We start from the raw sequence: 14,747 nt of genomic DNA on the forward strand, positions 1-14,747 counted from the left end.
CAGAATAAAACCATGCCCAAGGTGAATGAGGGGGCATGGAGTGGAGACCCAATGCTCATCTGTAGACAATTTGACATTCCCTCACAGAGGGTTCACAGTGAAGAGATGACCCAGTCAGGGTGCAGTATAGCACTGATGAAATACACAACTTTCCTCTAGCTTTTTGGTGCTTCCTTCACCCCAATATCATGAACTCAATTCTACCTTACAAATTGGATTAGACCAGAGCATGCATACTGCTACAGGTAGGAGCCCGCAACACAGGGAATCCAGGACAGGTAAACCCCTCAGGCCAACAAGGAGAGTAGAGATACCAGGAAAATTAGGCAAGGGTAGGGGGAGATAGAGGGAATCAATCACAAGGATCAAAATAGAATCCCCTCCCAGGGGGACGAATAATGGAAACGTGGGTGAGAGGCAATGGAGGACTATGTAATATATGGAAAAAATAATCTATAACTTATCAAGGGTTCGTGGGGGTGGGGAGAAATGGGGAGCTCAAGTGGGAAGAGAATGCTTTGAAAATGATGATGGCGGCATATATGCAAATGTGCTTGACACACTGGATGAATGTATGGATTGTGATAAGAGATGTAAGAGATGTAAGAGACCCCAATAAAAGTATTTTTTTAAATGTGGAGAAGGGAAAACTAGGAAGATGTGGGGGAGGGGGCTGCAAAAGAGAGAGAGAAAGTAAAGAAAGTAATAGTGAGGCAGATAAAGAAACGACTCTACTGGGATCCAGAACATTTTGATGAGGAGAAAGATGAGGTGGGGAAGAAGAAGAAAGAAGCAAAAGCAGAAACAATAATGTGAGCAAAGATGCTTGAGGAAAGTGATGTAGGGGCCACAGCTTACTGCCTCCAGCTCCCAAGGTCGGATGCTCAAGGCAGGATGCAGAAGTACAACCACCCTCCATCGTTCATGTGAGAAATAATCAAGACAGCTTCTTCTTTGCCACATCCACAAGCAGGCCTCTTGCTAGTCCTCAGCCTCTCAGGCTGGCCTCTGCCTTCTTAAGCAATGTTACAAAGCTCTTTGAAGGCTGCCAATAAATGCCCAAAGGGCCTGCCACTAAGCTGTAAGCTGGAACCAGAAGGCATTTAACTCCAGCTCCCCCAATTAAGTGCCTGGTGGCACCCAGCTCTGTAAGTCAGCCTCCTGCCCCAAAGCATGCAGCTTTACTTGCTCTGTAGGCTGAGAAATCCACCATCCTGTCTCATGCTCTGGCTCCTGGTTCTGCTGCTGCTCTGGCACCTCTGCCACTCCTCTGGTGACACGGCTGTCTCCTGAGTCAAGGAGATTCAATGCACAAAAATCTTGGAGTCCCACTCCTGGCTCTCCTCATATGCTGCTAGTGGGGACCCCTTCCTCCTTCTGAGAGGGCTCATTTCATACCCAGTGGAATGGCATTCACAGTGAACCCTGTGGACAATTACCAACCACTAAATCAAAGAATCCAATCAATATCTCCTCCCAACGTCTTCCCTAAACCCATCAAGGAAAAGAAGGTTATTTGGTGTGAATAACTAAGGCTATGGCTAGAAGAGCCATATTAAATAATCCACCACATTGCAAGATCAAAACTTTTCTTTGCAGGGCCAGATGTTTCCACATGGACTTTCAGAGGCTCCTGTAGAGGATCAAGCTGTTGAGGAATTAGTGTGATGTCCCTCCTTGGGTTTGCTTTCATAGAAAAAGAGTGGCTGTGGAAGGAAAGAAATGAATAACACTTCCTGCCAAAGCCACTTGGGGAGAAGCAATTAAGTCTTGGGCAGCCCCCAGCAATCACTGCAAACTCCATCCATCTGGGTCTGCACTGGCAGTGGTTGCTGGGTGTATGATGGTGGTTTGAAAAGCTCCTGGGGAGGGTAAATTTAGAGGTTAGAGTAAGACTTGAAATAGATAAAAAAGGAAATAGAGTTGCTCTTACTTCTTTGCAGTTTTCAATGAAAGGATTAGGAAATAGAATAGCAAGCCTTCCAGTCTACTTACCTTTTTATTCATTCTGAAGCATTTAAATTGTAACCTTTTAATTATAATAGATCTGAGAAAAGAATAACCAGAAGAGATAGGCTGCTGCTTGTATAGAAAACTTTGCTTCCAAGTCCTCCCTGCAGTTATTTCCTAATATAGTATGCTTGTCTAGTGGTACCTACTCCCTTTCTAAACGAGGTAGAGGATGACATCAATACATTTTCTGTAGGTGCAAATTTACTTTCTATCTTAAGAGCTCTTTGAGAGTGACAGGTGTACCTATTACAGATTATTTTCTGATCAATACTTATACAGCACATTGTTCCCACTAAGTACAGTCTGGATTCAAGGGAGATTAATTTAAACTGACAACCCTAATATAGGTCAATCCTTCAAGAAAAAGTGAAAAAAAAAACTATCTAGCTATTACTTTCCTTATATAGTCCAAAAAAACAGAGATTGTGTTCATAATTTGGCTAATGTCCTAATGTTATTCAGCAGCTGTGCCAGTAGCAACCCAGCGATTTCAAATAACACCCAGGCTTTATTTATTAAAAACCTATTATCAACATGAAAATGAATAGTAACCATCTTATTTTGATCTAAAGTTTTTCATTTCCACAAAACCAAACATTATGTGTAAAACTTCCTGATTCAGATTTGATCTGGCCACTGTTTTCTTCATAGAAAGTCATTTCCAGCCCAAACCAGGCTTACTAAATTTAAATTTTGGATTATATTATGGCTGCAGGTGGCTGAAAGTCCAGAAACCACGACTGATTTCAGTAACAAGAGGGATTCATTCCATCAATCATGTTGCTCTTAGCCAATGGTAATGAACTGCTCCTCTCCCCTCTCCTTTTTATGAGTATCATTGTACGAAGCCTACTTTGAGGTATTTACTTTTTTGTGGGGTCAGAGAGGGTGTCTGGAGCTCTAACAAATGGCAATGGAGGTAGACATATCTGACTTCCTAGGGCTTCCCCATTGCCACGGGACAGGTGTCAGGTAAGCCTCCACATGCCACCCTTCTTTACCTCATCTGACACCAACTGTCCTTCCCGTGCCACTCTATGCCTCTGTTGGGCTTGATAGTTAATTGCAATGGCCACACAGAATGCACGGACGATGCACATTTGAGAGGGTTTATTAAGGAAGTTAATAGGCTGCCACAAGCCCAGATTAGCAGATATCAAGTGTACCATCATTGGCCCACTGAAACACCGCTCCTCAGATAGCCGCTGAGTCTCGCTCAGCCATGTGGTCTCTTGGGCATGCCCTCCATGGGCCAGCCCACATTACAATACTACACAGAGGAGTCATCGCTGTCGCAGTTGTTGATAGATGCTGTGGAGTCACTTCTGACTCAGTGTGCATAACAAGTGTGATTTAAAGTTGTTTCAAGGAAATGTATGGATTTTCAAAATGGCAGCTGTAATAGAGACAGATAATAGTAATTTTCTAACATCATGTTCCTCTTCTAAGTTTTGGTACATAGACCCTGGGTGGCAGCATTGTGAATCTCTGGTGGCTTTCATTGTTCCTCACACTCTTATCCTCTGTCTTCCCACTGACCAATGTGGCTGTTTGTCTTTCTCCTCTTCCTTTCCTTCATCAGAGTCTCTCTCCTTTCCCCTTTTCTTTTCTCTTCCTCCCCATCCTAATGTTTATTTCTATTCCCATCCTTCTTTTACTTCCACTTGTTGTTGTTTATCTTCCCCTTGTCTCTATTGTACGATCAACCTGGTAGTTGCTGTAAGATGAATAACTTAAAGGTTCCATGTGGTCCCTGAACTTGTGGTTGGTATCCTGAAAGGAGAGTGGGAAAACAGCCCTGAATTAGTAGTCAGAAGCTTGGAGTGTCCAATAACTCCTACACCTCTCTTTAGCAGGATGGTGTTCTTTTTTTTTTTGTATCATTTTTGGGGACTTGTACAACTCTTATCACAACCCACACATACATCCATTGTGTCAAGCACTTTTGTACATTTGTTTCCCTTGTCATTCTCAAAACATTTGCTTTCTACTTGAGCCCCTGGTATCGCTCCTCATTTTTTTCCTCCCTCCCTGCTTCCCGATGAACCCTTGATAATTTACGAATTATTATTTTGTCATATCTTACACCGTCTGATGTCTCCATTCACCCACTTCTCCGCTGTCCATCCCCCTGGGAGGAGGTTATATGTAGATCCTTGTAATCAATTCCCCCTTTCTCCCTCACCTTCTCTCCACCCTCCTGGTATCACCACTCTCACCACTGGTCCTGTGGGGTTCATCTGTCCTGGATTCCCTGTGTTCCAGTTCCTATGACCCCCCCACCCCCGCACCCCTATAAGGATGGTGTTCTTTTAATTGTGAGTTCTTATCTACCTGTGGTTGGCTAGGGTCAGAGAGAGAGAGAGAGAAGATGCAGGAGTAGGTGGCCACTAGGATGAACATGTGGAAATATTGGTCCACATTTTGGGGATTGGATTCAGGTTATACTTTACCATGAATTTATATTCTCAAGATTTAATGTGCATTTAATTACCTCAATAATAATTTCTTGGCCATAGTGCTACAAAATGGATGTGAAGTTAGCTCATAATTCCATGAGACTCTACTGCTGCCCTGTAGATATCCAAGTCTGCCTATTCTTCAGAGTAGCCTGTAGAATCAGTCATCAGGGATCATTATTTGCACATGTATTTTTCGAACTTGAAGGATTGTTTGTTTTGTGATACTCCAGGATGGCTTTATGATTTACATGTGTGCTTTGATGATTATGATGATTTCCCCCTAGATAAATGCTCTGGGTGACGTATAAGAAAAGAGTAGCCCAAATCATACAGCTGTGGAGTGATTTTATTACCTCCATCCATTGTGTAGAGTTCATGGTTTGCTGTCAATGTAAAGTTCTGTCATAGACTAAAGCTACTGATGACCTGTCAGTGTGGCAACCACTTAAGAAGAAAGGAATCAGAGTTTTTGAACTCGAACCATAATTCCAAAGACAATGACAAGATTCCGGAAGGGCAATAAAAATCACATTTAAAAGGTCTGCAATCTCTGGAGGGTTTTTTGAGCTTCCTTTTCTGAATAATTTCTACACTATTTAGCTGCCTCTTTAGCAGAAGGAGATCTACAGATGTTTGTAAAGTAGAAAATCTACCTGTGGGAGAGGAAATAAAGCATAGTGGGAAATTGAAAGAGGGTCTAAGACTATGGGACACATCTTGGTTGAATATACTTTGTTAACCATAAGATTAATTTGAGTCAAATCATGAAAATTAGTATATGTAAGTATTCCTAAGAAGTCAAATTGAGGATAGGTAATTTTGTTTAGTTATAGTTGAGATATAAATAGTAACTAATTATCTTTGTTAATTTTTTAATCATATATATTAGCAATCAAGGAGGCCTGATGATGCAGTGGTTTACCTTTGAACTGTTAACCACAGGACAGAAGTTCAAATGCACCAGTTCCAAGGGAGAAAGATGAGGCTTTCTGCTCCCACAAAGATTTACAGCCTTCGAAACACCAAGGGGCACTTCTACCATGTTCTACAGGGTCACTGGGACCTGGTCAGAATGGACTCAATGGGAGTTAGCTTGATTTAGAGTTTAAGTTACCCACCAAACACTTTAACTCATTTTTTGAAATAGCTGGATAATATAATTGCATGTATTTTTTCTATGCTTTCTGGTAAATTGCTATCATCTTTAATCCACATATTTCGTAGTGTGGAGGAAATACCAGGTTAAGCCTTTAAAAATATTGCAAACACTGTCTTCACAAGTGTATAGACCTGGGTGGAAGATGGGTCAAGAAACAATAGCTTTTCATTTTGATGTTTTCGTTTACTAAAGCTTTCTATGATTTCATAGCAAGACTTTCTGACTTATTATCGTAGACATGTGATCTGCTTCACACAGTGTGTAGACAATAGATTATTTGATGGTGTTGATGGTGACAGCAAAGATAATATGTGGGAAAACAAATTAAAAATAAAATTATATATCACGCTAAGATAAACCTGGGGAGATATCTTCTTCAATAGTGACTAACGTATTCCAAGAAGAGCAGAACATCTTTATTTATAAGGACACCCAATTCCTGCAGTTGTGAAATGCCCTATTGTCAGGACCCTAGATAGGCATGCTATCAGTTAGAATGGACTCCGGGGCAGTGCATTTGGTTTGATGGGTTGATATAAATATGAGTGTAAATAAATTTTAAAAAAGAATTGAAAGAGAAAACAAAATATATGAATCTATAGCATGTTTTAAAAACAAACCCCAAAGTGGAGAGAAAATGTTTTGAGAAACGATGTACAAATGCTCTTTACACAATTGATGTGTGTATGGATTGGGATAACAGTTGTATGAGCCCCTAATAAAAAGTAAAAAACAAAACAAACAAAAAAACAAAAACAAATCCCAGTTCATTTCTGCATCCTGTCCTGGAGCCTTTTCACTGTGGCCTACAATGGACTTTGTATACATATTTACTTCCTACAAAATAACAGCCGTTCACATCATAGTCAGATTCTACCATTGACTGAAATTTTACAACATAATGGAAAGAATGTTTTAAAATTCCATCCTAAACATTACCCCATTTGGCATATTGAACACTCTTTTGACTCAACCGTAAGCTTTGACAGTTCATGAAGAGATCTTTGCAGAAAAGTAATAAAAACTCCCAAATTTGGAATGTTTCCAGAGTGTGGTGTTTAATTAGGATGTCAGCTCAGAGGGATGAATATTGCTTTGTTGTTGTTTTCTCTCAACACAAATGCAGCATAGCTCATTGACAATTCTCACTGAGCTGTGGAAAAAGCACTCAGGGGAAGGCGCTTAATAACATTCCTCAGCTTATTGATGAATCCTTGGGTTTGGGATTCACTGAGGCAGCAAACATGTCTGCCTCTACAAAGGAGAGCAACACAACTCAACTGTACACTCCAGAAAAGCTAAGCTGATCATGTTTTTCTATATTGTGTCTCAGCAGGGCCTTCAAATAATGGATAATAGGCAAATCAGGGTCTTTTTTGAGCGAAGGCATCATGTTTTCTACAGAGGAGGGTGCAAAAGAACATGATGATAATCTTAAAAATAAATGTGAATATGTATGTGTGGGGATGTGTATCTGTGTAATTGTTGGGGGGGTGTATATAATTTAACTGAACTCGTACAAATTATAGATTCATTTGAGTTACTACATTTTGAAACAAACAGATGGATGGAGGTTGGGGAGGGGAATCCTCTCTAAGAGGGTAACTAAGATTTCATCCAGCCAGATTTCAATATGCCTTATTTTAAACCATTCTTCCAAAACGAGAACTTTGGTGAGAGAGGATCGAAGAGTGATTTCAGGAAAATGTGGCACACATAAATAGTCCTCCGTTTCAGGTGTGACTCAAAGAAGTAATTCAAGCTTGAGCAAGGGTAGAGATAAAGGCAGAGGGGGCTTTTTAAAGGTAAATTTCCAATTCTTATTGACAAGCGCTTGTGGTGCAGTGGCTACGCGCTTGGCTGCCAATCAGAAGGTCAACGGTCTGAATCCGCTAGGTACTTTGCTGGCAAAATATGTGGCTATCCGCTTCCATCATAGGCACAGCCTCAGAAATCACATGCCGCAGCTCTACCGTGTCCTGAGTTGCGATGATTCCGAAGGAAGTCTATGGCAGTAGGTTTTGCCCTTTGGTTTTGGGTAGAGATAAACTATGATTTGGGGGAGTAGCAAATGCCAGCACAACTCTGGAAAATGTTATTTCAAATGTAGCATTCGTCTGGATTGATTTACTGGATAGATGTTTTATATTTGCTATATCTGATTTATCACAAAGGGTTTCTATTAAATAGCTGTTCTGGGAATGGATAAGAGATTGTCACCAGCAATTAGGCTGTTGGAGTACTTTGAGAACATATTGGGAAATAATTTCTGGTGAGAGAATAAAACTTTGCAATTCAACCTAAAACAATATGATCCATAATAATCTCTGTTCCATGGATGAAAGAAAGAAAAAGTTATGGGAGGGCCAGGCAACTTATCCTTCGGTTGTACTTATAGGGCAGCTGTGAGTCAGAAATGATTCGATGGCATTCCGCAGCAAATCTGACGGTGACCATCAGGGATATATTACCAACTTAATTGCCTCCCATTATGTTTGATCGTTTTCTTAAAAATAGTAAGACAGGTCACAGCAAGTTTAAAATTATAAATAATTCCTCTTGGCCATTGGTGGAAAATTGCTATTTGGTTGTGTAATTCTACACATATGTGTCGCCATAAAAATCATATTAATAATTAAAGTTAAAAACACCAAACTGTCATTTGATTCTAAATGATCTTAATTAACCAGTCACAAAAACAATAAGTTGGGCATGGTAATGGAGAAGATTGTCAAATGCTTTCAATATCTTTTGTTCTGTTACATTGAAAAGTGAGGAAAGCACATTGGAATCGGGAAATCTATGTTGGATGCACACACACACACACACACACACACACACACCTATCGTCAAGTCTATTCATATTTCTAGTGACCCGATATTGCTTTCTGTGTCTGTCAATCTGTGTGGGAGCCGACAGCTCCTCTTGCTCCCTGGGAGCAGCAGGTGGTTTGAATTGCCCAAGTCAAGGCACCACCAGCGCCCCTGTGGGGATCACAAATTCTCTCTAGTCTGAATACTTGATGAAGTCCATAAAAAGGATCTTAGGTTATTGAGCAATTTTCAGCAGAACCTGAAGTAAATATAAGATGTTTGCAAGTGTTTGGGTCAACAACACATTTATACATATCAGGATAGAAATGATCAGACATCCCATCACCAGATGTCAGCCCTAGGACATACCAGTATGAATTTAGCCATAAATGAAGTTGGTGTATGAAAACCCTGTTAATTCATCTCAGCATGGAGCATTGAAATATATATATAAGAGGTCTTCTATAAGGTCATGAAAATGAGTAGTATGAAAAAAATTTGTATGAATTTCAAAAATTTTTGAACCAACATAATAACTTATAATAACTCTTAGTAACTTATAATATCATGTCTGAACAGAATCTAGTTTGAGACAGTAAAAAGGATAAGGCATACATTTGAAAAGACCCTCTCTGATAGAAACATGAACTCTGCTAAAATTGTAACAAGAACAACAACAAATTATGGTGCAATTTTGATGTAAGAATGGTAAAATTATTGATACTCAATAAAAAATTCATGGGGATAATGCTCCAAAGAAATGAGTTGCTTACAGCTGAGTAACTTATTTTTTGCTTGTTTTAAATGTTTGGTCATTTAATTGGGAGCGCTTACAGATATCATAACATTCCATAGTTCAATCACCTCAAGCAGGATTGTACAGTTGCTACCACATTAGTTTCAAAACATTTTCTTTCTTCATGAACTCCTTGATATTACTTCCCCTTTATCCCCTCACTCCCCCTACCCGCCCAGGAACACTTATTTATTTTTCCCCTGGGATAGGTTTTTATTTGGGGGGGAGATATCTTAAATATCCATTCACATACAATTCTGTTGTTTGATCCCATCAAGTTATACAATCATCAATGCTATCAGCTCCCTCATTCCCTCATTCCCCAAACCCTCTCTTCCTGTACCCTCAGGGAGCCATTACTCCTGTGAGTAACTCATTTTAAGAAAGGAAGGGGAGATGTTGAAAATGAAGCCTGTAACAGCAGACTATCCACATCGATTTGTGAAGAAAAAGTAATCTGTTCCTTGCCTAATGAAGAGGACAAACGGTTAACATCAGAAACAATAGCTAAGATGTAAACATCTCAATTGGTTCAGCTTATACAATTCTCCCTGAAAGATTAAAATTGACCAAACTTTATGCCTGATGGGTGCCAAAACTGTTGCACCCAGATGAACTGCAGACAAGAACAGCGCTTTCTGTGAAAATTTCCAAGTAGGATCGATATCCTGATGGATTTATTAAGAAAATGGTAACAGGAGATGAAACATGATGTTACTAGTGATCATGACGATAAAGCACAATCAAGTAATGTCTAACAACAGGTGGAAACAGTCCAACCCAGCAAAAGCAGGTGGATCATGAGCAAAGGTCATGGTCACAGTGTTTGGGCACCCTGAGGACATGCTGCTCGTTGACTTTCTAGAAGACCAAAGAATGAGAGCATCTACTTATTTGTGGGATTATTTTGAGAAAATTAGCCAAAAATTTACCAGGAAAACCAGAATGCTTTCAGCAGAAAGTCCTTCTCCACCATGACAATATTCCTGCTCATTCATTTGGTCAAACATGGGCAATGTCGTGAAAACTTTGATGGGAAATATTTAGGCTTTCATCATACAGTTCGGATTCAATTCCTTCTGGTGCTGTTTCCTAATCTTCATATATATATTTAAAAGGCACCATTTTTCTTCTGATAATAATGTGAAAAGGCTGCATTGGCAAAGTTGAATTCCCAGGACCCTCAGCTCTTTGGGTATAGACTAAATGGTCAGTATCATGACTAACAAAAGTTGTGTGTTTTTATTTTATTTTCACTTTGATGGAGCTTATGTCAAGAAATAAAATGTAGATATATGTGTCTCTGTGTGTATGAAGCTTATGTAAAGTTTATATATATAAAGTATACATATATAATAAGATATGTATATTTATATATAAAAGTATATATAATACATAAGGCATACATATACTTTATATCTATATAATTTTGCAGGTGTATATATCATCACATAAATATTTCATTATATACAGATATTTTCATCTTTGTATATACTAATTTAAAATTATATCTATATAGTTTTTAATCTTCTAATTCAATTTTCTCACAAACGTTTGAAGCTCTCTCATAATATTCATGTTAGCCTGCAAGGTTGAACAAAATTTTGGTGGCCCTGCATGGAAGAAATTGTCTCCTACAAAATTATGAGAGTCTGCAATGTTATAAATTACCTTTATGGTTGGTTCTAGACACAGCCTTTGTTACGCCCATCAAATAATCTTTGTTTTTCTGTTAAAAATCAAGTGATTGTGAACATTGTGTATAAGTCTTTGGATGGACATATTCTTCCAAATTTTGCCCAAATTTGAAAAATCTTGTCTGTTTTTGGAGACACTATTTTTATCTTCAAAATGGAAAGCATGTTAAATGGTGTCAGTAATTATATTAAAGAGCTCCCCTTCACATATTAAAGATGCTTTGAATTGGTTCAAAAATCTTGTCTGTTTTTGGAGACACTATTTTTATCTTCAAAATGGAAAACATGTTAAATGGTGTCAGTAATTATATTAAAGAGCTCCCCTTCACATATTAAAGATGCTTTGAATTGGTTCAAAAATTTTAAAGGCAATTTGACAATGCTATCAAAAAATTAAACTGTTTATCTTTTGTTCCAGAAGTTCTCCATAATTTATTCTGATATTTGGAAGATGCTTACTCTCTATGCACCTCTGCATCTCATGGATGGAAAGAGGATAATAATTATTTAATCTGTATGGTTATAGTGAGCATTAAGTGAATTTATTCAAGGAAAATGTTCCTGAACAAAAAAATTCTCCCTAATTTTATTATTTTAAAAAATTGTTAGTTCAAGGAATAGATTCTTCAGAAATATGTTGTCAAATAAGTAAAGAATGTATGTTTAAACATGTCTATGACAATGATATTTCTTACATAAAATTGGAAATAACCTATGTGTCCATCTATAATAAGAGATGGTTGGGTAAATTTGGGTACGTCTCTGAAAGACAGTTTAGAAAAATGACTGATGTGAGCATTTGAGAAGAGACGGGCTGATTCCCAGTCCTATCTCTGAAGGTATTAGCTGTGCACCTTGGTGATATTTCCTAACCCTACTAGTGTGTCTCAGTTTTCTCAACTGTAAAAATGGGAATAATAGTTGTACCCACAGAATTGGTGTTTTTGTGAGAAACCAAAGAGCTATTACATGTAAATTTTATAGAAACAAAACCAAAAATTTCTCATCTTGAACATCCGACAAATCTTCAAACTACCATGGGATGTTATGTATCCTTTTTAATAGCAGAGGCAAATCATTATGTAAAACAGTGAAAGGACACTCACTAGAGAAAGAATTTATGTTTTTCGTGTATAATTTCCAAAATAGGAACAAGCAGGTGATTCAATGATGCATCTTTGTTTCTCTTTTTAGTTATCAAGTCAGTTCGGACACATAGCGACCTTATGAGGTATCCTATAGACTTAGATTAAAATGTTCAAACATTTGTCGATTACTATTTCATTTACCAATTAAAGGCAGAAAAAAATAAGAGTTAAATACATTTGAAGTTTCTCATTCAACTTCCTTAATTCTGAATACACGTGAAAATTGCAATATATAAGAGTTAACATTTAAAACATCAACTTAAGAAGGAGAGAATAAAAATAAAAGTTAAAAAAACACACTTCTAAGTCTTTGAGTTGTTTATTTAAATCTATGAACTTAAATCTATGAACGCATTATCTACTCATACATATTGGCACAGGAAAGCTAAATGCTTTATTAGAAAAACTGCTGCAATTGACAATATTGTGGGATTGCCCCTTCTGAGATCATTTTAGAGAGAAATGAGTGAAAATGACAAAAGTATAACAGGCTAATCAATGTACTTTGTTTTGTGTGCCATCCAATCTTTTCAGGTAGAAGAAGAACTCTATCATAAACCGATAGATTTTCAAATCTTTCTTTTGAAATAAACAACCTTACAGCGTTAGTCGGTTAAACAAAGAGGTTGAGTTCACTTTTGTATAGACACCCAAAAACACAGCAGATGTGCATACAGAGATCAATAACAAAGTCCTGCCACATTCTCGGTCCAGGTGACCACCTGTCTTCCATACTAACTTCCTTATGCTTAGGTGCGGTATAACAAGTAACCGCTAAAGGTAGTAACAGGGGGGAATTTGACTGGAATTGTCCCTTTCACAAGTCGCAGCCACACTTCCTGTCCAAAATTTAATTCCAAGAGAGCATCCCCCGTCAAAACCCTATCACAGTGTACTTCACTGTTCACATTCTCAGACTCAAACGTAAGCTTGTCTACTCCATCAACCACTAAAAACCCAGAGACATGAGCACTGAAGGACTCAATGGTATACTTGAAAACATACACGCCGAGGTAGGGAATTCTGAATTTCCCGGTGCTTGGGGTATAGGATGCACCGTAATTGACATCCAAGTTATTGAACAGGATTGGACCCGCTGTAGTCATTCCATGTGTATGAGATGCAAAAAATGCTACCATTGGTGCATATCTGTAAGATCCTTTGGAAAAATCTGTTAAAAAACAAACAGGAAAGAGTTAATTCTCTCACTTTTACTGTTTCTCCATTTCTTTATCTTCCTATCACAATGACAGGAAATGTTACCAAAAGCCATCAGATTTAACAAGAACACATGTGTCTGGATGCCTGCCTCTTAGCCTGGCCGAGTTATACTGACTCCCATAGCCTCACGGAGCCTCCGTTTTTTTCAGGACTGAGTGAAAATAACACCAGATACCGCCCTCAGAGAAATGTCTCAAAGATTAATTTGCATGTATCTTTGATCTCCCCAGAGCTAAAGGAATTCAGAGGCACTATGATTATGATGGTATGCCAGAATGCTTTAAAGCCCCTTGAAGGAATCGAAGCTGACATGATGTAGAAACAATTTCCCAGCATCTTGTCAAAGAGTTTCTAGAGGCTAAACCAGAAGCCAAATGAAGGCATGTGCACTATGATGAAGGAGACAAAAGCAATTCTCCATGTAATTAATGCCAAGTGTACTGACAAAGGCTCCGGTTTAAAAACAGACCAAAGGAATTTCTTTTTCACCAGGCAGCCTATTATTAAGAAAAACTTGATTGCAAATACTCATATATTTTTATGTCATTAAATCAATATATTTTTAAAACTATATATATTTTCTTTCATAAAAACTAGCAATGGTATGCACCCATCTTTTATTGTGGTGCAAATAAGCAACAACCCAAAATACCTGCCAATTCAGTAATTTGTACATATGGAACTCAGGGATACTGCTTACACTCACCGTGTGAAACCATTCTTGCCATACCTATCCAAATTATTAACCAAAAAGGATATGCAGTTCAATTAAATCTAATATACCCAATGCTATCTGAACCTAAATGGACAAAATCGGCACTTTTTTCTTTTTACTTGATACAATCGAGTAAATCCTGATGGCCTCACTCCAGCCAAATTGGCAAGATTTGTTTACCCTTCCAGAAAAGCAGACCCATAAGTACATACTAAAGTTTAATTTAATTGAGTATATCTAAGACGAATCAAAGATTTATTGATTGATCAACTTCTCTGAGGAAAAAAAGTTTACAGTAATCAAATATATACATCTCTCTCTATATATATATTTATTTATATATAACATAGGTCTATATTTTCTTGATGGGACCCCTGGTGGTTCTAGCTCCTTGGAAACTGGTAAGGGCCTTTTTCCTCTGTTCTGAGGGGTCACTATTTATCAGAAATGGCTGGACAGAAATGGGGCATTTGCTTTCTATTAAGACATATGGCAGAAATTAAGAGATAGGACTAGTATTTTCAATAAACTGCCTATATTATATTAGCAGTGAAAATGTTAACAAGTGCATGTAAACTGTTATTTGCCCGGCCAAAATGCATTTCCATTTGTAAATGGACATGTTGAATTATTCAAAACATTTCAGAAGTAAAAGGAATTAGCTTGTAAGTAAATGAATCTACATTAAGCAGGCTTAAATGTTCATTGATACATATTTTTTT

At 38.0% G+C, this 14,747-nt stretch overlaps 1 protein-coding gene across 1 annotated transcript in view; it reads right to left on the reverse strand.

Annotated features, from left to right (window-relative positions):
- Nucleotides 1–12,392: 12,392 nt before the first annotated feature.
- The window catches only part of MMRN1 (multimerin 1), an 81,359-nt gene continuing 79,004 nt past the window's right edge, over nucleotides 12,393–14,747 (reverse strand). The window contains exon 8 of the mRNA XM_045284332.1: nucleotides 12,393–13,260. Coding sequence (XP_045140267.1) covers nucleotides 12,839–13,260 — 422 coding nt within the window. The 3' untranslated portion in view covers nucleotides 12,393–12,838. The remainder of the gene's footprint in view (nucleotides 13,261–14,747) is intronic.

This window comes from Echinops telfairi, unplaced genomic scaffold (genome assembly GCF_000313985.2).
Source record: "Echinops telfairi isolate 266 unplaced genomic scaffold, ASM31398v2 ScPeMD7_7468;HRSCAF=8506_0, whole genome shotgun sequence".
NCBI classification, from domain to species: domain Eukaryota; kingdom Metazoa; phylum Chordata; class Mammalia; order Afrosoricida; family Tenrecidae; genus Echinops; species Echinops telfairi.